This window comes from Ailuropoda melanoleuca, chromosome 3, assembly GCF_002007445.2.
Source record: "Ailuropoda melanoleuca isolate Jingjing chromosome 3, ASM200744v2, whole genome shotgun sequence".
Classification (NCBI taxonomy): Eukaryota; Metazoa; Chordata; class Mammalia; order Carnivora; family Ursidae; genus Ailuropoda; species Ailuropoda melanoleuca.
In genome coordinates, this window is record NC_048220.1 from 28965918 (window position 1) to 28989654 (window position 23737).

General features: G+C 39.4%; 1 protein-coding gene across 1 annotated transcript; it reads left to right on the plus strand.

Moving 5' to 3' along the window:
* Positions 1–8141: 8141 nt before the first annotated feature.
* LOC100468550 (protocadherin beta-6) lies at positions 8142–12312 on the plus strand. Its single transcript, XM_002912553.4, has one exon. It carries the CDS (start codon positions 9101–9103, stop codon positions 11549–11551), a length of 2451 nt encoding a protein of 816 aa, XP_002912599.3. The 5' UTR covers positions 8142–9100; the 3' UTR covers positions 11552–12312.
* The last annotated feature ends 11425 nt before the right edge of the window (positions 12313–23737 follow it).

Genomic DNA, 23737 nt, shown 5'->3' on the forward strand with positions numbered 1-23737 from the left:
CATGACATTGAATTTGGCGATGATTTCTTGGATATGACACCAAAGCAACAAAGGCAAAAATAGACGAATGACACTACATCAAACTTAAAAAGTTTTATGCATCAAAGAACACAGTCAACAGTGAAAAGGCAACCTATGGAATGGGAGAAAATATTTGCAAATCTTTTGTCTGATAAGGGGTTATTGTCCATAACATTTAAGAACTCCTACAACCCAACAGAAACAACAAAATATCAAGTAACCTCACTAAAAAAATGAACAAAGTACTTGAATCGACATTTCTCCAAAGATGATGTGCAGATGACCAACAAAATATGAAAAAATGCTCAACATCACTAATCATCAGAGAAATGGAAATCCAAACCACAATGAGGTATTACCTCACACACGAGGATGACTGCTATCAAAACCAGGAAATAGCAAGTGTTCACAAGGTTGTGGAGAAACTTGTACCTTTGTGCTGCACTGTTGGTGAGATTGTAAAATGGTGCAACTGCTAAAAAAACAGTATGGAGGCTCCTCAAAAAATTTAAAAGAGAACTTCTATATGATCCAGAAATCTCATTCCGGGGTGTATATCTAAAGGAATTGAGGGGCGCCTGGGGAGCGCAGTGGGGCACCTGGGTAGCGCAGTCCTTAGGCGTCTGCCTTCAGCTCAGGGTGTGATCCCGGCGTTCTGGGATCGAGTCCCACATCAGGCTCCTCCGCTGGGAGCCTGCTTCTTCGTCTCCCACTCCCCCTGCTTGTGTTCCCTCTCTTGCTGGCTGTCTATCTCTGTCAAATAAATAAATAAAAAAATCTTTAAAAAAATAAAATAAAGGAATTGAAAGCAGGGTCTCAAGGAGATATTTGTGCACCCATATTCATAGCAGCATATTCACAACTGGCAAGAGATGTAAGCAACCCAAATACCCACATATGGATGAATGAATAAACAAAATGTGGTGTGTGTGTATATATATATATATATATATGTAAAGAATGGAATATTATTCAGCCTTAAAAAATGAAGGGAAGCCTATCACATGCTACAGCATGGATGAACTTTGAGGGCATTATTCTAAGTGAAATAAGATCGTCACAAAAAGGCAAATACTGTATGATTCCACTTAAATCATGTATTTAAAAGTTGTTAAATTCATACAAACAGAAATTAGAATGGTGGTTACCAAGGATGGGGGGAGGAGGAAAAGGGGAGTTTTGTTTAATGGGAATAGAGTTTCAGATTTGCAAAATGAAAATGTTCTGAAGATCTGTTTCACAACAATGTAAATATATTTAACACTGCTGAACTGTATACCAAAAAATGGTCATGATGGTGAATTTTATGTTATATTTTTAACTACAATAAAATACATTGTTCATTGCAGAGCCATATTACTTAGTGGTAAGGACTGTGTTTTCTGCTCCTTTGATCTATTCTTGTGTTTCCTGTGTCATTGAAAATAGAGTGTTCCTAGAATCAAGATCAAGTAGATTCACCATTTTAGACTCCATCGGTTGGCTTTACTATATCCTCAAATATCTTTAAATCAATAATTCAGGTTCCCATATTTCTTACCTGAAGCCCTCTATCTTTCTGCTTCTTTATGGACTAAATTATTTCTAAATGTGGACAAAACTATCATCTTGTCTTCATACCTCTCCTAGTTAAGTCCATTGATAGATTACTTATCTCCTTTTTAAAAAAAATCCCTCTCTTTGCTACAGTATATCCTCAAGTGGATTCCTGAGAGGGTGCATGAAAAATAAACTCTTGTCTCTGCATGTCTGAAAATGCGTTTAGTTTTCTCTTACACTTCATTGATATGTATTATGTATGTCATTTAATGTCTTATATATTCTAACAATTCATGCTTTTTCATATCTGGGATGATTTCATCTCTACTACTATTTCCTTAATAACTGTATTCCTATTTTTATCTGTTTTTTTCCTCTGAGAATTGTGTTTGTCAGATATTGAACATTCTCAATTATTTCTCTATGTTTCTTATATTTCTCTTTTATTTTACATTTTTGGTTTTTCTTCTCCATCTCTTTTTAAAGTGAGTCCCTCACTGTACTTTGAGTATTTCTATTTCTTCCTCTAGGAGAAGTGTTGATATTTGTTGCTACAGGAAGCAGGGGGATCCTGGCAACTTCACAGCAGAGGAGCAACATGCTGAAAACATAGGGGAAAAGCCTCATGACATCATATTTGGTAATCCACACCAAAAGACATCGTAGTCAAATTTCTGAAAACTAAAGGCAAGGAAAAAATTTTGAAAGCAGAAAGAGAAATGACACATTATTCACAGAGCAATAACAATTTGAATGACAGTAGACTTCTCATCAAAAATCATAGAGGTCAGAAAGAAGGACACATATTTTTCAAGTGCTGAGAGAAAAAAAATGTTAACCTAGAATCCTATATCTAGTGAAAATACCCTTCAGGAAGAGAATTTGTACACCTACCCTAAAGAGTGGCTGATGGAAATTCTCCGAATGGAAAGGAATCAATTAAAAAGAAAGGAATCTTGGGACTCAGTGAGAGCATGCAACTCTTGATTTCAGGGTTATAAGTTCGAGCCGCATGTTGGACATGGAGCCTACTTTTAAAAAAAGGCATCTTGGAACATCAGTAAAGAAGAAAAACACAGTAAAAAAAAATATGGGTAAATGTGATAGACTTTCCTTCTCTTGAGTTTCCTAAATTATGTTTGATGGTTAAATCCCAAATTATATTTGATCATGTCTGATATAGTTCTAAGTATATAGAGAGGAAATTTTTAAGATGATTATAAATGCGGATGGCAAAGAGATATAAAGGGAGGTAAGTTTTCTACCCTACTCTTGAACTGGTAAAATGACAATACCAGTAAACTGTAATAAGTTATGTATGGAGCAACCAATGTAAAAGCTACACAATGTGATACACTAAAAAAACACTATAGATAAATCAAAGTGGAATTCTAAAAAATGTTCTAATAACCCACAGGAAGGCAGGAAAGAGAAAACAGAAACAAAAAAAAAGGTGGGGTGCCTGGGTGGCACAGTTGTTAAGCGTCTGCCTTCGGCTCAGGGTGTGATCCCGGCATTCTGGGATCGAGCCCCCCATCGGGCTCCTCTGCTGGTAGCCTGCTTCTTCCTCTCCCACTCCCCTGGCTTGTGTTCCCTCTCTCACTACCTGTCTCTCTCTGTCAAATAAATAAAAATAAATAAAATCTTAAAAAAAGAAAAAAACAGAGAACAAATAGAAAACAAAAAAAAATGTTAGGCTTATGCTCTAACATCAGTTATCACATTAGATGTAAATGGTCTAAACAAACCAATTAAAGCAAAGAGATTGATAGAATGAGTTAAAAATGTCCAACTGTATGCTGCTTACAAGAAACTTCACTTCAAATATAATGATATAGGCAGATTGAATGTAAAAAGATGGGAAATATGTTATGCAAATGTTAATAAAAATATATCAGGAGTGACCATACTAATGTCAGATAAAGTAGACTTCAGAGGGGAGAGTTGACCAGAAAGTGGGGAAGAAAGTGACAGAGTAGGAAATTATATAACGATGAAAGACAAAGCATTCCTATGTATTCCATACATATTTAGTATGTATATACCAAGTAACAAAGTTGCAAATTATGTGAAGCAAAAACTGACAGATGTGAAAGGAAAACTCAATCTACGATCAAAGTTGGATACTTCAGCACCCTCTCGTAACAAGTGATAGAACAACTAGATAGAAAATCAGCAAGAACTTAGAACTAAACAACACCATCAACCAACAGAATCTAATCCATATTTATGAAATTCCTAGCCAAAAACACTATAATACACATTCTTTCCAAATTCTTTCAGAAAATATACAAGATAAACTACATAAACAAGGCCATAACACAAACTTCAACTGATTTACAAGAATTGAAATCATACAATATGCGTTCTCCAATCACAATGGAATCAAACTATAAAATCAATAACATAAAAATAACAGGAAAATCTTCAAACACTCAAGAACTAAACAACACACTTCTAAGTCATCCCTGGATCAAAGACAAAGTCTCAAGGGATATAAAAAAATACCAAGCTGAATGACAACAAATTAAAATTTGTAAGACAAAGCTAAAGCAGTACAGAGAGGGACATCAATAACACTAAATGCATACATTCTAGAAAAAAGGAAAAGTCTCAAATCAATTGTCTAATCTCCCACCTCAAGAATCTAGAAAAAGTACAGTAAAATAAGCCCAAAGCAAGAGGAGAAGCAGGAGGAAGGAAATAACAAAAATAATAGAAGAAACCAACGAAATACAAAATAAAAATAAAAGAGAAAATCGATGACATAAAAAGCTGGTTCTTTGTTGGTTTTTTTTTTAGAGGGGAAGGCGCAGAGAGAAAGGCAGAGAGAGAAAATCTTAAGCAGGCTCCATGCCCAGCGCAGAGCCATGCCCCGGAGCTCAATGATCTCACAACCCTGAGATCACGAGCTGAGCTGAAATCGAGAGTTGGAAACTTAACTGCCTGAGCCACCCAAGAACCCCTAAAAATCCTTTATATTTTCAAACTTTTCTGCATCATTTCTCCCATCAATTCAGAGGGTTCTTTAAGTCATTGCTTACATATTTCCATCTTTTCCCTGAATTATTGTTTTTCCTTGGATGTAGCTAAATTAAATAAGATTTTAAGAGATTCATAACAAAATTAAAGAAGATTTGGAAGAAAGGTTAGTCTTTGTCTCTCAGTTTTAGTTAACTTGAAGGATTTTTATTTTTTTAATTTTTTTAAATTTTATTTAAATTCAATTAGTGTATTATACATATAGTGTATTATTAGTTTCAGAGGTAGAGTTCAGTGATTCATCAGTTGCCTGTAACACCCAGTGCTCATTACATCATGTGCCCTCCTTAATGCCCATCACCCAGTTACCCCACCCCCCCACCCATCTCCCCTCCAGCAACCCTCAGTTTGTTTCCTATAGTTAAAAGTCTCATATGGTTTGTCTCCCTCTCCGATTTATCTTATATTATTTTTCCGTCCCTTCCCCTATGATCCTGTTTTATTTCTTAAATTCCACATATGAGTGAAATCATATAAAAATTGTCTTTCTCTGATTTGACTTATTTCACTTAGCATAATACCGTCTAGTTCCATTCATGTCAATGCAAATGGTAAGATTTCATTTTTTTGATGCCTGAGTAATATTCCATTATATATATATGTATATATATACATTTTACATTTTCTTTATCCACATCCATTCATTTGTTGATGGACATCTGGGTTCTTTCCATAGTTTGGCTATTGTGGACGTTGTTGCTATAAACATTGGGGTGCAGGTGCCCCTTCGGATCACTGTTTATATCCTTTGGGTAAATACCTAGTAGAGCAATTGCTGGGTTGTAGGGTAGCTCTATTTTCAACTTTTTAAGGAACGTCCATACTGTTTTCCAGAGTGACTGCACCAGCTTGCATTCCCACCGGCAGTGTAAGAGGGTTCTCCTTTCTTCACATCTTCACCAACATTTGTTATTTCCTGACTTGTTAGTTTTAGCCATTCTGACTGGTGTGAGGTGGTATCTCATTGTGATTTTGATCTGTATTTCCCTTATGCTGAGGGATGTTGAGCATTTTTTCACGTTTCTGGTAGCATTTGTATGTGTTCCTTGGAGAAATGTCTGTGTCTTCTGCCCATTTCTTGATTAGATTATTTATTTTGGGGGTGTTGAGTTTGATAAGTTCCTTATAGATCTTGGATACTAACCTTTATCCAATAAGACTTTGCAAATATCTTCTCCCATTCTGTAGGTCTTTTGGTTTTGTTGCCTGTTTCCTTTGCTGTGCAAAAGCTTTTTATCTTGATGAAGTCCCAATAGTTCATTTTTGTTTTGTTTCCCTTACCTTTGGAGACATGTCTAGGAAGAAGTTGTTGCAGCTGAGGTCAAAGAGGTTCTCTTGTGTTCTCCTCTAGGATTTTGGTGGATTCTCACATTAAGAACTTAAATAATTTTAAAAATTTATAATGGAATGAAAGGAAAACAAACATTTATAGCATAAAAATGGAAACCAGCTTGATCAGCTATGTAATAATTATAAGCTAACTAAATAAAATTAAGTTTAATACACTTTACAATGTTTCATCAAAGTATTATTTTAGCTTACTGGTAATAATTAGTTAATCTTTTTTTTTTTTTTTTTTTTTTTTTTTTAAAGTTTTTTTTTTTTTTTAAAAGNACAGAGATAGAGACAGCCAGAGAGAGAAGGAACACAAGCAAGGGGAGTGGGAGAGGAAGAAGCAGGCTCACAGCAGAGGAGCCTGACGTGGGGCTCGATCCCACAACGCCGGGACCACGCCCTGAGCCGAAGGCAGACGCGTAACCGCTGTGCCACCCAGGCGCCCCTAGTTAAATTAATCTTAATGATGTCACTTTACATAAGCATACGTGAGCATAATGAGCCTAGGGCATGGTGGTTTTTTACAGTTTACCTTTCCATGTTGTGTCCAGAGAAGACCAAGATTTTGCCACCTAATTATTGAAATTAAGCTGGAAAACATGACTAAGAAGATTCCCAATGAATGATGGAAATATTCTATATCTTGAAAGAGGTGTGGGTGACATGGATGGATCCATTTATTCAGTTAAGATTGGTGCATTTCAATTTGTGTAAACATTACCTTAAGAAAAGACTCAAACATTGAGTGGGAAGTGGAGAGTGGAGGGGAAGGTATAAATGAAGCAAGACAAGACATTGTGAAGCTGGGTGATGTGTACATGGAAGTTATGCTGTTTGCTTTGTATGTGTTGAACTTTTCCCACAAACGTTAGTGAGTTATTACTTGTGAGACAAGTTTATAAATGTCAATTCAGTTCTACTCTAGCAAAGGAAAGCAAAAGAGAATAACACAGAGAAGCATTCTTCTGAAAGAATCTAAAGTAATCCATTTCCATAAAAAGGCAGTGTCTTCACATACCAACTGATAGCCTTGGATGATACATTAAGATATTATCCTCTTCCTCTCTGTCATAACAAGCAACATTCTCAAAGACACTTCAATGTCTCGATTGAGTTTCACAGATACTGTACTGCTAGTAAAATTTGCTTTAAAATGAAAAATAATTCAGTAAGCTGTATGTGAAGATGGCTGGTGGCACTACAGGCAAAGAGAGTGCACGAAGGACTACACAGACACCTGGGAGGGCATCATGCCCACCGAAGGAAGGAAACACTTAGGATTGAATTGGAAATAACTTTGTTTCAAAAAAGAAACTAAACCCATCTCATATGTTTATGATTGCTGGTTTTACTTCATCAGTTTATTTTGTCATTCATACTCTCAAGGAAGTCTATTCTCAGTAACATTTATCAAGTGAACCATGGAGACTGGTCACAGTGATCTTATTTTTTATCCTTCTGGGTAGATAGAGATGCTTTTTAGCTACAAAATTATTTCATCTGTTCAGAGTTTAGACTTTACTTAGCTTTACTTATTTTACCTAGAGTTGAAACATCTTGAAAAAGATCCTCATTTTTAATCTTCCATCATTCTGGCTCTTACCTGAAGTGAAATTTGGTTGAACTCAATTGATTTCACCTCCCAAGAAATATGAAATCAATCTGAAATGAGATTAGGTTTGGCACATTTTATGTTCTTGTATGTGAACTGACCCATTTCGTATAGTTTGAGGATATTTAAAGACATATTTTCCTATTTATCTAAACAAAAACTGGTGAGATAGAAATGGGTATAGCCGTGATGAACCATCATTGAATTCTGTGGAATCCATTCAAATGTAATTCACTACCTTATTTGGTGTTTATTTATAGCAACTAGTGTTGTCCTTGTTGTGAGAGGATGGTAGAGGTGATTCTTGAATGTTTGTTTTCTGCATTGCATTATGTCCTTACAATATGGTAATATATTTGGGCCTTGATTAATTAATATAGGAGGGAAATTTGATTTAAAAGTTATAATAAAATGAACAAACCTAATAAAATCATGACCAATTCTTCCCATACAAAATGAAGTAAAATCCTAAAATGCCTACTTAAGACAGACTGATTGCTGCTAGTTCCTCTTTTAAAGATTTATTTATTTATTTATTTATTTATTTATTTATTTATTTATTTGAGAGAGCACAGCAGGGAGGGGCAGCGGGAGAGGGAAAGAGTCTTAAGCAGACTGTCAGGGAGCTCGGAGCCATCTGGGGCCTCTATCTCACAACCCTGAGATCATGACATGAGCTGAAACCAAAAGTCCAAGGCTTAGCTGACTGTACCACTGAGGTGTCCTGCTAGTTCCTCTTTTAAATAATTTAATTGATTTGGTACTCCTATCATAAGTAGGTGTTGGCCTCAATTTTCCTCCTAATAGCCTAATTGTTCCCCTTACTGTGCAGGTGTAACCATAAAATAAATTAGGTCTGTTGTTCATGCCATTTTATGAGCCATATAACTTAGAGAAACAATTGTTTATTTTATAATTGGTGATGCTAACCAACTTTTACATTTTGTATAGTTTATTGACTTGTTTGTTAGGATGATTAAATAGTGTATTTCTTGGATTCACAAATCACACTACTCATGAGATAAATTTCACTGCCAAAGAATAAAAATGATTGTAGGAAGTTTACATTACCCGAGGGCGTGATTCTTAAACATTAGTATGCATGAGAATCACTTAGAGAGATTGAAGGGCAGATTTTAGCACCACCAGAGAATTTCATTCAAGGTCTGGAGGAAACCCCAGGAGTCAACCTTGAAAAAAAAACAACTCAAGACTCCCGAATAATTATTTATGCATATGGTTCACACACTACAATTTGAGAAACAGAGTCTACCTGAAAGTCTTTATAAGGCTCAGATTTTGGAAATGGTGTTGCCTGTACACACTTCCTGAAGTTATTAATTTGAACGCGTGGTGGCAGTGCAGGCTAAGAGAGTGAATAAGAGCTCACGGATTCGGTGGACTCCATTTTATTCAGAAGCCAGCCCCCGCCCCCAAAACAGAGCACACTTACAGCTAAAGCTAAGATAGACGTATTCAGGAAGGCAGTCGTCACCAGACAAGTTATAAGACGAATTCGAAATTCAGCAGCAAAGACATTTCGGAGGGTAGATGGTGGACGTGCTGATGGGGACTGGAAAAGGATTTTTTCCTCTGGGATCAGACATAATGGAGATGGCGCGAACAAAAGTACATCGCAAGAAAAGGCAAGTGGCAATTCTCATTATATGGATGCTTTTGTGGGAAGCCGGTTCAGAATCGATTCAATATTCTGTACTGGAGGAGTCAGAAAGGGGCACGTTTGTGGCCAATTTGACAAAGGACCTGGGACTCGGGAGAGGAGAACTGGCTGCGCGGGGTGCCCAGGTTGTTTTCAAGGGGAACAGACAGCATTTGCAGCTTGACCCACAGACCCATGATTTACTGCTAAATGAGAAACTGGACCGGGAAGAGCTGTGCGGCTCCACTGAGCCATGTGTGCTACCTTTCCAAGTGTTACTGGAAAATCCCTTGCAGTTTTTTCAGGCTGCTTTACGAGTCAGAGATATAAATGACCACGCCCCGGAGTTCCCAGCCAGAGAAATGCTACTTAAAATATCAGAAATTACTACACCAGGAAAGCTATTTCCTTTGAAAATGGCACAGGATTTAGACGCTGGTAGCAACAGTCTTCAGACCTACATAATCAGCTCCAATCCTCATTTCCACGTTCTCACTCGCCATCGCAGCGACGGCAGGAAGTTCCCGGAGCTGGTGCTGGACAAAGCCTTGGACCGCGAGGAGCAGCCCGAGCATAGGCTTACCCTCACAGCGCTGGATGGTGGGTCTCCGCCCCGGTCTGGAACCACGGAGATTAAGATCCTGGTCTTGGACAGCAATGACAATGCTCCCGAGTTTGCTCAGGAGCTCTATGAGGCACAAATCCCTGAAAACAATTCCCTGGGCTCTCTGATTATCACTGTCTCAGCCAGAGATTTAGATGCAGGATCCTTTGGGGAGGTATCTTATGCCCTATTTCAGGTAGATGACATTAATCAACCTTTTGAAATAAACACAATTACAGGAGAAATTCGACTGAGAAAGACTTTGGATTTTGAGGAAATTCAATCTTATCACGTGGATATTGAGGCTACAGATGGCGGGGGACTATCAGGAAAATGCTCTTTAGTCATCAAGGTTCTGGACGTAAATGACAACGCTCCTCAATTGACCATGTCGTCACTCATCAGTCCCATCCCCGAAAACCTGCCAGAAATCATAGTAGCAGTTTTCAGTGTGTCAGATGCAGATTCTGGACAAAATCAACAAGTTCTTTGTTCTATAGATGACAATCTGCCCTTTCTTCTAAGACCATCAGTAGAGAATTTCTACACGTTGGTAACTGAAGGAGCGCTGGATAGAGAGAGCCAGGCCCAGTACAACATCACCATCACCGTCACCGACCTGGGGACCCCCAGGCTGAAAACCCAGCACAACTTAACCGTGACGGTGTCCGACGTCAACGACAACGCCCCCGCCTTCAGCCAAAGCTCCTACACCCTGCGGGTCCGCGAGAACAACAGCCCCGCCCTGCACATCGGCAGCGTGAGCGCCACCGACAGAGACGCGGGCGCCAACGCCCAGGTCACCTACTCGCTGCTGCTGCCGCCCCACGACCCGCACCTGCCCCTGGCCTCGCTGGTGTCCATCAACGCGGACAACGGGCAGCTGTTCGCGCTCAGGGCGCTGGATTACGAGGCGCTGCAGGCGTTCGAGTTCGGCGTGCGCGCGGCCGACCGCGGCTCGCCCGCGCTCAGCAGCCAGGCGCTGGTGCGCGTGCTGGTGGTGGACGACAACGACAACGCGCCCTTCGTGCTGTACCCGCTGCAGAACGGCTCGGCGCCCTGCACCGAGCTGGTGCCCAGGGCGGCCGAGGCGGGCTACCTGGTGACCAAGGTGGTGGCGGTGGACGGCGACTCGGGCCAGAACGCCTGGCTGTCGTACCAGCTGCTCAAGGCCACGGAGCCCGGGCTGTTCGGCGTGTGGGCGCACAACGGCGAGGTGCGCACGGCCCGGCTGCTGAGCGAGCGCGACGCCGTCAAGCACAGGCTGCTGGTGCTGGTCAAGGACAATGGCGAGCCGCCGCTGTCGGCCAGCGTCACGCTGCACGTGCTGCTGGTGGACGGCTTCTCGCAGCCCTACCTGCCGCTGCCGGACGTGGCGGCGGCCGAGGCCCGGGCCGACCCGCTCACCGTCTACTTGGTCATCGCCTTGGCGTCGGTGTCGTCGCTCTTCCTGGTGTCGGTGCTGGTGTTCGTGGCGGTGCGGCTGTGCAGGAGGAGCCGGGCGGCGTCGGGGGGCGGCTGCGCGGTGCCCGAGGGCCCGTTTGCGGGCCACCTGGTGGACGTCAGCGGCACGGGGACCCTGTCCCACAGCTACCAGTATGAGGTGTGTCTGAGGGGAGGCTCAGGGACCGGCGAGTTCAAGTTCCTCAAGCCCATTATCCCCAATATCGTGGGTGAAGGGGCCAATAGGGGCACGGAGGAAAACTCTCACTTTAGAAATCATTTTGGGTTCAGTTAGGCATCTCACCTTAAGTGGAGATAAATGATAACATTAACTAATGTATCATTAGTTCACAACCCGTTCATTCACATAAAGAGCTACTTATTCATACATTAATAATTATTGTCATATTTACAGTTATTTCAGCTTGTTTATTTTACATTCTGAATCTCTGGGTGTTTGTTGTTTTCCCTGTTGTTGTTTTTAGCCAGATCACATTTTGCATGTTCATACAATAGTGGAGAAATGGTGTTTCTCAGTTTTCGGGGGTCAGGAAATGTTTTCAGATCCCTGATGTTTGAGCTTGTTCACTGATAGCTTCTTGTGACTAAGAGAATTGTGTTTTCTGATTATCATCAGCATAGTATCTTGTAAATGATGGCTTTCAACTTTAAAAATACTTCTCATTTATGCAAAAATTTTTCTTACCTTGGGAATGGTTAGATTTCTGTAGTGTGGTTTTGAAAACAGTATTGTCTTTTCTCAAAGGAACTAGTATTTTATCTGGATGTTTTCTAAGTTGAGTATTTTCTTTCAAAATTGATATCTTTGAACAAGACTCTCTGATACGACTTTGAAGAATTCAATCCCTGTGAAATAGAAAAAGTAGAAAAGATGTTAGTGGACTGATGATTACTTTTTCATAATAAATGGTGTGGGTATGTAAATAATGATTCTCATTCTTTTAGATATAGATATAGATATAGATATAGATATATAGGGTTGCATGATTCAAACACATTCAATATGAAGAGAAAACAAAGGAATTCTTTTCTTTTTCAAATTTTTATTTAAACTCGTTAACATACAGTATAATATTGGTTTCAGGAGTGGAATTTAGTGATTCATCACTTACATATAACACCCGGTGCTCATCATAACAAGTGCCCTCCTTAATACCCATCACCCATTTAACCTATCCCCCACCCACTTCCCTCCATCAACCCTCAGTTTTTCCTCTATCATGAAGAATCTCTTATGGTTTGTTTCCTTCTCTCTTTTCCCCCCCTTCTCATATGTTCATATGCTTTGTTTCTTAAATTCCACGTATGAGTGAAATCATGTGGTATTAGTCTTTCGCTGATTTATTTCACTTAGAATAATATACTCTAGCTCCATCTGCATTGTTGCAAATGGCAAGATTTCATTCTTTTTGATGAATGAGTAATAGTCCATTGTGTGTAGGTACCACATCTTCTTTATTCATTCATTAGTAGATGGATATTTGGGCTTGTTCCGTAGTCTGGCTATTGTTGGTAATGATGCTGCAAACATTGGGGTGCATGTACTCCTTCAAAACTATAGTTTTGTATCCTTTTGTTAAATGCCAGTAGGGCAGTTGCTGGTTGCAAGGGTAGTTCTATTTTTAACTTTTTGAGGAAACCCCATACTGGAAAACATAGGAAATTAACATCATTATTTCACCACTCAAATAATTATTAAGTCAATATCCTTAAAATATTTCTATGGATGCACATAAGAATAAGTTAATAGATGAAAATAATTTCATAAAATGGATCTATAATAAATTGCTAGATTCATAATTGAAGCTATCATGTTTTACTTGAATATATAAGCAAAATTATATGAAACTATAGATCTTGCAAAGCTTAGATAAATAATCCCTATAAGGTAAAAAAAAATATGATGCATATTAAGATATTAGCATCACTTAACTGGTTGCTAAAAATGAGCAAAGAAACATTATTACACATCCTCCCTCCTCTCCTCACCTTACTTTATGCTTTTTGTTATATATAGTACCCTATCAATGTTTATAGTATTTACAATGTATTTTAAAAAGATAATCCCTATAATTGTTTAGACCTTTTATTTTTTTAAGATTTTATTTATTTGAGAGAGATTGAGAGCACAAGCAGGGGGAGTGGCAGAGGAAGAGGGAGAAGCAGGCTCCCTGTTGAGCAGGGAGCCCTACGCCAGGCCAGCCAGCTGTGCTCTATCACAAGACCCTGGGTATCATGACCCAAGCTGAAGGCACAAGCTTAACCGATGGAGCCACCCAGGTGCCCCTAGACCCTTTATGGTTTAAAAGTCAGTGTACCTTTTCAGTCTGTTAATGCAAATGTTCAAGCACATCATTTATTGGCTTATGTATGGGAAGCATGATTGGTTTTTAAATCTATCTGATACTTCTGATAGCTGAAGTCTGTATGGGTCTATTTCTGCTGTATTGTTGCTGATTCTTCTCATGCATGCTATCTTTGTTTCTTTGTGTGACTCATATGGTTGATTGCCCTTGAAAATTTATTTGTAGGATGTCCTCAAAGCCTCAATTGTATGTTTCATCCTTCATAATGTATTTTCATTGGTTTCAGCTATCAATCAGTAGGGAACCACTGCAAACCAAGTTTGAGGCTTGATGTTTCTCACAACCCAATGTGTGCATATTGAAAATATAAACACACATGAGGACCAACCTGTAGCTACCGGTTCCCAGACATCTTTTCTTTTCTTTTTCTTTTGCTGTACTTGACATCAGGGGGGCTTCTATATAATTCCTAGGAGCTGGGGAAAGAGAGAATCTTTAGATTTGTTAATATTTACACTGCATAAACATTTACATGTGTGTGTATGTGTGTGTGTATGGGGTGTAGCCCTGGGGGTCCCTTAAAATGGGGAGGATCTTTGTATGATATGCTGCAAATTAGTTTGGCCTTGAGCCTTGGTTGATATTTATTTAATCTCATGAATAGCATCAAATCAAGCCCAAAGGCAGATATTTTTAAATGCCCTGAAGGAATAATAAGTTTCATTGTTCTGATACATTGTTTACCCCTCCATTGCAGGCTTCCATCAAAAACTGGGGTTTCTTTTCACTATGTTTTCTACTGTTTTTAGCTCTTCAATATTTTTCATGTTTTTTAAAAGTCTTGTTGATTATTTTTTATTATTTTCTATGTGAGGGTCATCCATATTATCTATACCATCAATTTCAGAAATGAGAAGCTCTGCCTAACATCTTTTCAATTTGAAGATTCAGTTTTGCCATCATTTCAATGATATATGAGTCTATTTTTCTTTGAAGTCAATGTTCCATTCACTGGGCACTCCACCCAGACAAATGATCTTTCCCCACTAAAGTTTAATCTCTTCATAAAGTGGGCTTTTTCTATTACGCTTAGGAAAATACATATTGCAGTAAATATAGATGAATGACAGTTGAATAAATTAATGAATTTCAGTGTTTTATCATCTGGCCTTATATTAAAAACTACAACACAATATTTTATTTATTTTTATAAAATGCTCATGTACTATTTACACTATTTGATATTTGCTTTGTTCACCTAACAATTTATCATTTAGAATATCATTAGACTATCATCGAGTGAGCCAACTATCATCTTTTAAACTGTATGATGTGATGTTGAGCACTTTTCTTATTTATTCACAAACAATGAAATTTTTTTTAAAAAATTTTATTTTGGAGAGAGAGGGGGAGGGGCAGAGAGAGAGGAAAAAGGAGAGAGAGAATCCCAAGACTCCTTGCCTGAGCTGGAGCCCTACTTGGGACTCAGATCCCACGACCCTGNGCCCAGTACAACATCACCATCACCGTCACCGACCTGGGGACCCCCAGGCTGAAAACCCAGCACAACTTAACCGTGACGGTGTCCGACGTCAACGACAACGCCCCCGCCTTCAGCCAAAGCTCCTACACCCTGCGGGTCCGCGAGAACAACAGCCCCGCCCTGCACATCGGCAGCGTGAGCGCCACCGACAGAGACGCGGGCGCCAACGCCCAGGTCACCTACTCGCTGCTGCTGCCGCCCCACGACCCGCACCTGCCCCTGGCCTCGCTGGTGTCCATCAACGCGGACAACGGGCAGCTGTTCGCGCTCAGGGCGCTGGATTACGAGGCGCTGCAGGCGTTCGAGTTCGGCGTGCGCGCGGCCGACCGCGGCTCGCCCGCGCTCAGCAGCCAGGCGCTGGTGCGCGTGCTGGTGGTGGACGACAACGACAACGCGCCCTTCGTGCTGTACCCGCTGCAGAACGGCTCGGCGCCCTGCACCGAGCTGGTGCCCAGGGCGGCCGAGGCGGGCTACCTGGTGACCAAGGTGGTGGCGGTGGACGGCGACTCGGGCCAGAACGCCTGGCTGTCGTACCAGCTGCTCAAGGCCACGGAGCCCGGGCTGTTCGGCGTGTGGGCGCACAACGGCGAGGTGCGCACGGCCCGGCTGCTGAGCGAGCGCGACGCCGTCAAGCACAGGCTGCTGGTGCTGGTCAAGGACAATGGCGAGCCGCCGCTGTCGGCCAGCGTCACGCTGCACGTGCTGCTGGTGGACGGCTTCTCGCAGCCCTACCTGCCGCTGCCGGACGTGGCGGCGGCCGAGGCCCGGGCCGACCCGCTCACCGTCTACTTGGTCATCGCCTTGGCGTCGGTGTCGTCGCTCTTCCTGGTGTCGGTGCTGGTGTTCGTGGCGGTGCGGCTGTGCAGGAGGAGCCGGGCGGCGTCGGAGGGCGGCTGCGCGGTGCCCGAGGGCCCGTTTGCGGGCCACCTGGTGGACGTCAGCGGCACGGGGACCCTGTCCCACAGCTACCAGTATGAGGTGTGTCTGAGGGGAGGCTCAGGGACCGGCGAGTTCAAGTTCCTCAAGCCCATTATCCCCAATATCGTGGGTGAAGGGGCCAATAGGGGCACGGAGGAAAACTCTCACTTTAGAAATCATTTTGGGTTCAGTTAGGCATCTCACCTTAAGTGGAGATAAATGATAACATTAACTAATGTATCATTAGTTCACAACCCGTTCATTCACATAAAGAGCTACTTATTCATACATTAATAATTATTGTCATATTTACAGTTATTTCAGCTTGTTTATTTTACATTCTGAATCTCTGGGTGTTTGTTGTTTTCCCTGTTGTTGTTTTTAGCCAGATCACATTTTGCATGTTCATACAATAGTGGAGAAATGGTGTTTCTCAGTTTTCGGGGGTCAGGAAATGTTTTCAGATCCCTGATGTTTGAGCTTGTTCACTGATAGCTTCTTGTGACTAAGAGAATTGTGTTTTCTGATTATCATCAGCATAGTATCTTGTAAATGATGGCTTTCAACTTTAAAAATACTTCTCATTTATGCAAAAATTTTTCTTACCTTGGGAATGGTTAGATTTCTGTAGTGTGGTTTTGAAAACAGTATTGTCTTTTCTCAAAGGAACTAGTATTTTATCTGGATGTTTTCTAAGTTGAGTATTTTCTTTCAAAATTGATATCTTTGAACAAGACTCTCTGATACGACTTTGAAGAATTCAATCCCTGTGAAATAGAAAAAGTAGAAAAGATGTTAGTGGACTGATGATTACTTTTTCATAATAAATGGTGTGGGTATGTAAATAATGATTCTCATTCTTTTAGATATAGATATAGATATAGATATAGATATATAGGGTTGCATGATTCAAACACATTCAATATGAAGAGAAAACAAAGGAATTCTTTTCTTTTTCAAATTTTTATTTAAACTCGTTAACATACAGTATAATATTGGTTTCAGGAGTGGAATTTAGTGATTCATCACTTACATATAACACCCGGTGCTCATCATAACAAGTGCCCTCCTTAATACCCATCACCCATTTAACCTATCCCCCACCCACTTCCCTCCATCAACCCTCAGTTTTTCCTCTATCATGAAGAATCTCTTATGGTTTGTTTCCTTCTCTCTTTTCCCCCCCTTCTCATATGTTCATATGCTTTGTTTCTTAAATTCCACGTATGAGTGAAATCATGTGGTATTAGTCTTTCGCTGATTTATTTCACTTAGAATAATATACTCTAGCTCCATCTGCATTGTTGCAAATGGCAAGATTTCATTCTTTTTGATGAATGAGTAATAGTCCATTGTGTGTAGGTACCACATCTTCTTTATTCATTCATTAGTAGATGGATATTTGGGCTTGTTCCGTAGTCTGGCTATTGTTGGTAATGATGCTGCAAACATTGGGGTGCATGTACTCCTTCAAAACTATAGTTTTGTATCCTTTTGTTAAATGCCAGTAGGGCAGTTGCTGGTTGCAAGGGTAGTTCTATTTTTAACTTTTTGAGGAAACCCCATACTGGAAAACATAGGAAATTAACATCATTATTTCACCACTCAAATAATTATTAAGTCAATATCCTTAAAATATTTCTATGGATGCACATAAGAATAAGTTAATAGATGAAAATAATTTCATAAAATGGATCTATAATAAATTGCTAGATTCATAATTGAAGCTATCATGTTTTACTTGAATATATAAGCAAAATTATATGAAACTATAGATCTTGCAAAGCTTAGATAAATAATCCCTATAAGGTAAAAAAAAATATGATGCATATTAAGATATTAGCATCACTTAACTGGTTGCTAAAAATGAGCAAAGAAACATTATTACACATCCTCCCTCCTCTCCTCACCTTACTTTATGCTTTTTGTTATATATAGTACCCTATCAATGTTTATAGTATTTACAATGTATTTTAAAAAGATAATCCCTATAATTGTTTAGACCTTTTATTTTTTTAAGATTTTATTTATTTGAGAGAGATTGAGAGCACAAGCAGGGGGAGTGGCAGAGGAAGAGGGAGAAGCAGGCTCCCTGTTGAGCAGGGAGCCCTACGCCAGGCCAGCCAGCTGTGCTCTATCACAAGACCCTGGGTATCATGACCCAAGCTGAAGGCACAAGCTTAACCGATGGAGCCACCCAGGTGCCCCTAGACCCTTTATGGTTTAAAAGTCAGTGTACCTTTTCAGTCTGTTAATGCAAATGTTCAAGCACATCATTTATTGGCTTATGTATGGGAAGCATGATTGGTTTTTAAATCTATCTGATACTTCTGATAGCTGAAGTCTGTATGGGTCTATTTCTGCTGTATTGTTGCTGATTCTTCTCATGCATGCTATCTTTGTTTCTTTGTGTGACTCATATGGTTGATTGCCCTTGAAAATTTATTTGTAGGATGTCCTCAAAGCCTCAATTGTATGTTTCATCCTTCATAATGTATTTTCATTGGTTTCAGCTATCAATCAGTAGGGAACCACTGCAAACCAAGTTTGAGGCTTGATGTTTCTCACAACCCAATGTGTGCATATTGAAAATATAAACACACATGAGGACCAACCTGTAGCTACCGGTTCCCAGACATCTTTTCTTTTCTTTTTCTTTTGCTGTACTTGACATCAGGGGGGCTTCTATATAATTCCTAGGAGCTGGGGAAAGAGAGAATCTTTAGATTTGTTAATATTTACACTGCATAAACATTTACATGTGTGTGTATGTGTGTGTGTATGGGGTGTAGCCCTGGGGGTCCCTTAAAATGGGGAGGATCTTTGTATGATATGCTGCAAATTAGTTTGGCCTTGAGCCTTGGTTGATATTTATTTAATCTCATGAATAGCATCAAATCAAGCCCAAAGGCAGATATTTTTAAATGCCCTGAAGGAATAATAAGTTTCATTGTTCTGATACATTGTTTACCCCTCCATTGCAGGCTTCCATCAAAAACTGGGGTTTCTTTTCACTATGTTTTCTACTGTTTTTAGCTCTTCAATATTTTTCATGTTTTTTAAAAGTCTTGTTGATTATTTTTTATTATTTTCTATGTGAGGGTCATCCATATTATCTATACCATCAATTTCAGAAATGAGAAGCTCTGCCTAACATCTTTTCAATTTGAAGATTCAGTTTTGCCATCATTTCAATGATATATGAGTCTATTTTTCTTTGAAGTCAATGTTCCATTCACTGGGCACTCCACCCAGACAAATGATCTTTCCCCACTAAAGTTTAATCTCTTCATAAAGTGGGCTTTTTCTATTACGCTTAGGAAAATACATATTGCAGTAAATATAGATGAATGACAGTTGAATAAATTAATGAATTTCAGTGTTTTATCATCTGGCCTTATATTAAAAACTACAACACAATATTTTATTTATTTTTATAAAATGCTCATGTACTATTTACACTATTTGATATTTGCTTTGTTCACCTAACAATTTATCATTTAGAATATCATTAGACTATCATCGAGTGAGCCAACTATCATCTTTTAAACTGTATGATGTGATGTTGAGCACTTTTCTTATTTATTCACAAACAATGAAATTTTTTTTAAAAAATTTTATTTTGGAGAGAGAGGGGGAGGGGCAGAGAGAGAGGAAAAAGGAGAGAGAGAATCCCAAGACTCCTTGCCTGAGCTGGAGCCCTACTTGGGACTCAGATCCCACGACCCTGAGATTATGAGCCGAGCTAAAATCAAGAGTCAGAGACTTAACCAATTGAGCCACTCAGGCACCCCTGAAATTTTTAAAATATATATATTTATTTATTTGAGAGAGAGAGAGAGAGGTGGGAGGGGCAGAGGGAGAGAATCTTCAAGTAGACAACCCATGGAGCACAGAGCCTGAGCAAGAGGGGGCTCCTTTTCATGACCCATGAGATCACGACCTGAGCCAAAACCAAGAGTTGGACGTTTAACCAACTGAGTCACCCAGGTGCTCCAAATAATTAAATTTTTAAGCTTATTTATTGTGTTACACATTAGGGGAGAAAGAAAGTGTCTATGACTGGTTTCAGATGATGGTCTGTTTTAAAGTGTATATACATGTCTGTATATATATTACATTTAAATATATATTAAATATAAAAGTGTATATATATTAAATTTATTAAACATTTTCATCCTTGGTTTCTCAGGAATGCACCTGTAATTTTTTTATTTTTCCATATTCTTAAACCAACTAAGATGTGTTAGCTTAAGGGAATAGTGCTTTAACTGCTTGATGATTTTATACTTTACTTCTTTTCCTTTATAAACTCTAATTGAGAAGCTCCTATTCCTTATAATTTGAGTGAAGATGTACAATTTTGAGTTTAGGTGAATTATTCAGACTTCAGGACAAAAAAACCCAGAAGCCGCTCTATATATATCTAACCAAAAAAAGATACTTACTAGAAGGAATTACAAAATCAGAAGAACTGGACAAGCAAAAGTGAGAGAGCCAGCACTGAACTCCCGGTTTTGAAGGCATTCTCCTATTGCTGCAGTACAGAAATCAGGAAGCCATTATTACTGCCAAAACTGTTGCTCCCACAATGTCCTCTCCCACCATCACCTCCAAAACTAGTGACAATGCCCAGAAACTTAGTGTCTTGCTGCCCCAATGGCCTCCGATTCTTTCTGAAACTGATGGCTAGACACAGAAATGCTGGCTTGGCTGCAAGCATGCACATCTCTCTGACCTTGTTGGCCAACAGGAGCAACAGTGGGTAGATGACCTTTGCCTAACTTCTCAGGCTCATCTGAAGGCATTTCACTGGTAAAGCCTAATTTGCATCCAGAATAATTCAAAGGAGTCCTTAAAATGGAGTTTTATGATTTCTGGACTCAGGGTTTTTTAAAAAATCATAAAAGGAAGTAGAAATGGATGACAGTTGCCAGTAGCACACTGGGGAAGCATTATTAGTTCAAAGAGAATCTTGCCCCAGCAATTGAAGTCATTTATTGCTTTGGGGCTAAGTGTTCTGTGGAATAAGAATTCTTTTGGCTACAGATCACACCACCAATATGTAGCAATGCAATCATATGCTCCTCTAATAATCAATCCAAGCAGGCAATTTTAGTTGACCCTACCTGCTCCTAGTGGGCAGTGGGAACTATAGGTGTGGTCTGAGTGGGTATGACATAAACTACTCATTTCACCCAAATATATGTTCTCCCCTTATTTGTTACTAATAGACCTCTCAGTTTTAGTTGCCCATGTGGATATGTGGATTATAGATTGTATTTCCCAACTTCTGTTGTGATTGGAATTGGTCTTGTGACTAAGTTATGGCCATTGAGATAGGAGTACAAGTGCCATGGACTATTTCATGGAAGTAGTCTTTAAAAAGGAAGACAAAACCTTCCCTTTCTCCCATTTGTTGGTCTGAATGGAGATCTTGGACTGTAAACTAAAGGCCATGATTTGAAGATGGAAACAAGATGGAAAGTGACTATCAGAGATAACACTGAATGCATTTCAAGCCACCAGCCTTTTATGAGAGAAAATAAAATTCTGTTTTGTGCTAGCCATTGTCATTATAGGTTCTTCTATAATAGCAGGTTGAAATTACAGAGAACATATTTATACATAGATATTACATAGAACATAATTCTGGCTGATATAGTAAACTTCTTTAACAAAGTGATATTTAAGATAAGAACCAAAGAATGATTAAAGAAAACTGCGAGGTTTACATGCATGTCTTAGAAATCAAGGTTTATTGAGAATAGGCAAAGGAAAAACCCAAGATTTAAAAAAAATAATTTTTAAAATGAAGAAAATAAAAGAAACTGATTGTAAGTATAAAAGCATAAATTAATTAAAAGAGTAATAACCATAGAAGATTTAACCAATAAAACATAAGTCTATTTCTCTGAAAAATTCAAGGGTATTTATTTTGAGTTAAATTGGTGATTGGAGATATACCTTTAATATGACTTCCTCTAAATATGCATTAACATAAAAGTGAAGAGCTATTTTCAAAAACATAAACTTAACAGAATGAAAGAATAAAGTAGAAGACAACAGAGAAAAACCTTAGTAGCTAGGAAGTAGATGAATGACTTAGGAGACTGACCAAACAACTACCAATCCTGGAGTGGGGAAGCTGAGAACCAATCCTATTTAGACTGCAGGATTTTCAGAAGCATCAGAGCTGTCAGCCCTGGAGACTCTGGAAATGATGATGGGGTGCCAAATATGGAGGGTCATCATCATTGCCTGAAAATGGTTAAATCTGTAACAGATAACTTTTCCCCACTGCAGTCAGTGAGCAACCTATTTCTCTTATCCTGGAGTTTTGATTTCTCAAGACAGGAAAAAGGAGGGTCATTAAATTAGAGGTTCCACTGGCAAAAAAATTGAGGGCAGGGTAATACGGGTAGTGGGAATAAGTGACCATCTAAACATTGAATGCTGACTGATTGTTAAAATGCTATGATAATCACTGGGACCANGACCCTTTGCCTTTATTAGTCAACTTTGCTTCAGTAACAAATGATACCAGAAATGTGTTACTTAAAATAACAATGACTTATTCCCTCCTCACATTACATGTTTGTCAACAAGTTTGCCTATGTTTTTGCTCCAATGTATCTTCTTATTCTGGGACCTTGACTGAAGGACTAATCTTTACATAGAACATTCTATTCTTCCTTCTTCCCTTCCTTCCCTTCCTTCCTTCCTTCCTTCCTTCCTTCCTTCCTTCCTTCCTTCCTTCCTTCTTTTGAGAAAGCATAGGCGCACCAAGGTGGGGAGAGGGGGCAGAGGAAGAGAGAATCTTAAGCAGGCACCATGCTCAGTGCGGAGCCTGACTCAGGGCTCGATTTCATGACCCTGAGATCATGACCTGAGCTGAAATCAAGAGTCGGATACTTAACTGACTAAACCACCCAGGCGCCCCTGGCAGAATATTAATTCTATTTCCTCTTTAAATTAGGTATGACCATGTAATTTCTTTTGCCCAATAAAATGTGAGAAGAAATGATATATATTACTTCTGGGCTAAAGCTTTCAGAGACTGTGCATGGTTTAACACATTTACTTTCTCCAACATAGTGATCCTGAAAGCATAGGTGGAGATGGAGTCTCCAGAAGCCTGGATCCCTGACTGACCACTGTATGGGCTCCATGATGAACTGTATAGGATATGTAGTATAAGAAAGGAATAAACCTTCATTGTCTCAAGCCATTGAAATTTGGAGTTGTTTGATAATGAAGCATTACCTAGCATATCCTGAGTGATGCAGATCTCCACTCCTCTTCTCCCATCAATTCTTTACCTTTTCAATCTATGCCTTTTTCTTTTGGGTAGGAGATTTTATAGAGTTGGGCAATCTGACCAGTCCAAGTGGAAAGACCTAATCAGATTAACACTGTGGTTTCTCCAACTAAAAGTGCTCTCGGTTGACCTTACAGTACACATTAAAATGAATAAGCCCTGCCAACATGCTCAGAGCTATTACTTAGTCTACCAAATTAGATTAAGAACGGACACCTGAATGAGACACCTGAAGAAAATTTCTAAAAAGAAAAACAGAAACAAAAACCAAGCAAAGAGGAAAGAAGGTAAATTGGAGAAAACGTTTGCAGAGAAGAAGACTTGAAAAAACAACTATAGTTAATATCATCAGATAAGAAAAGAAGCTATTAC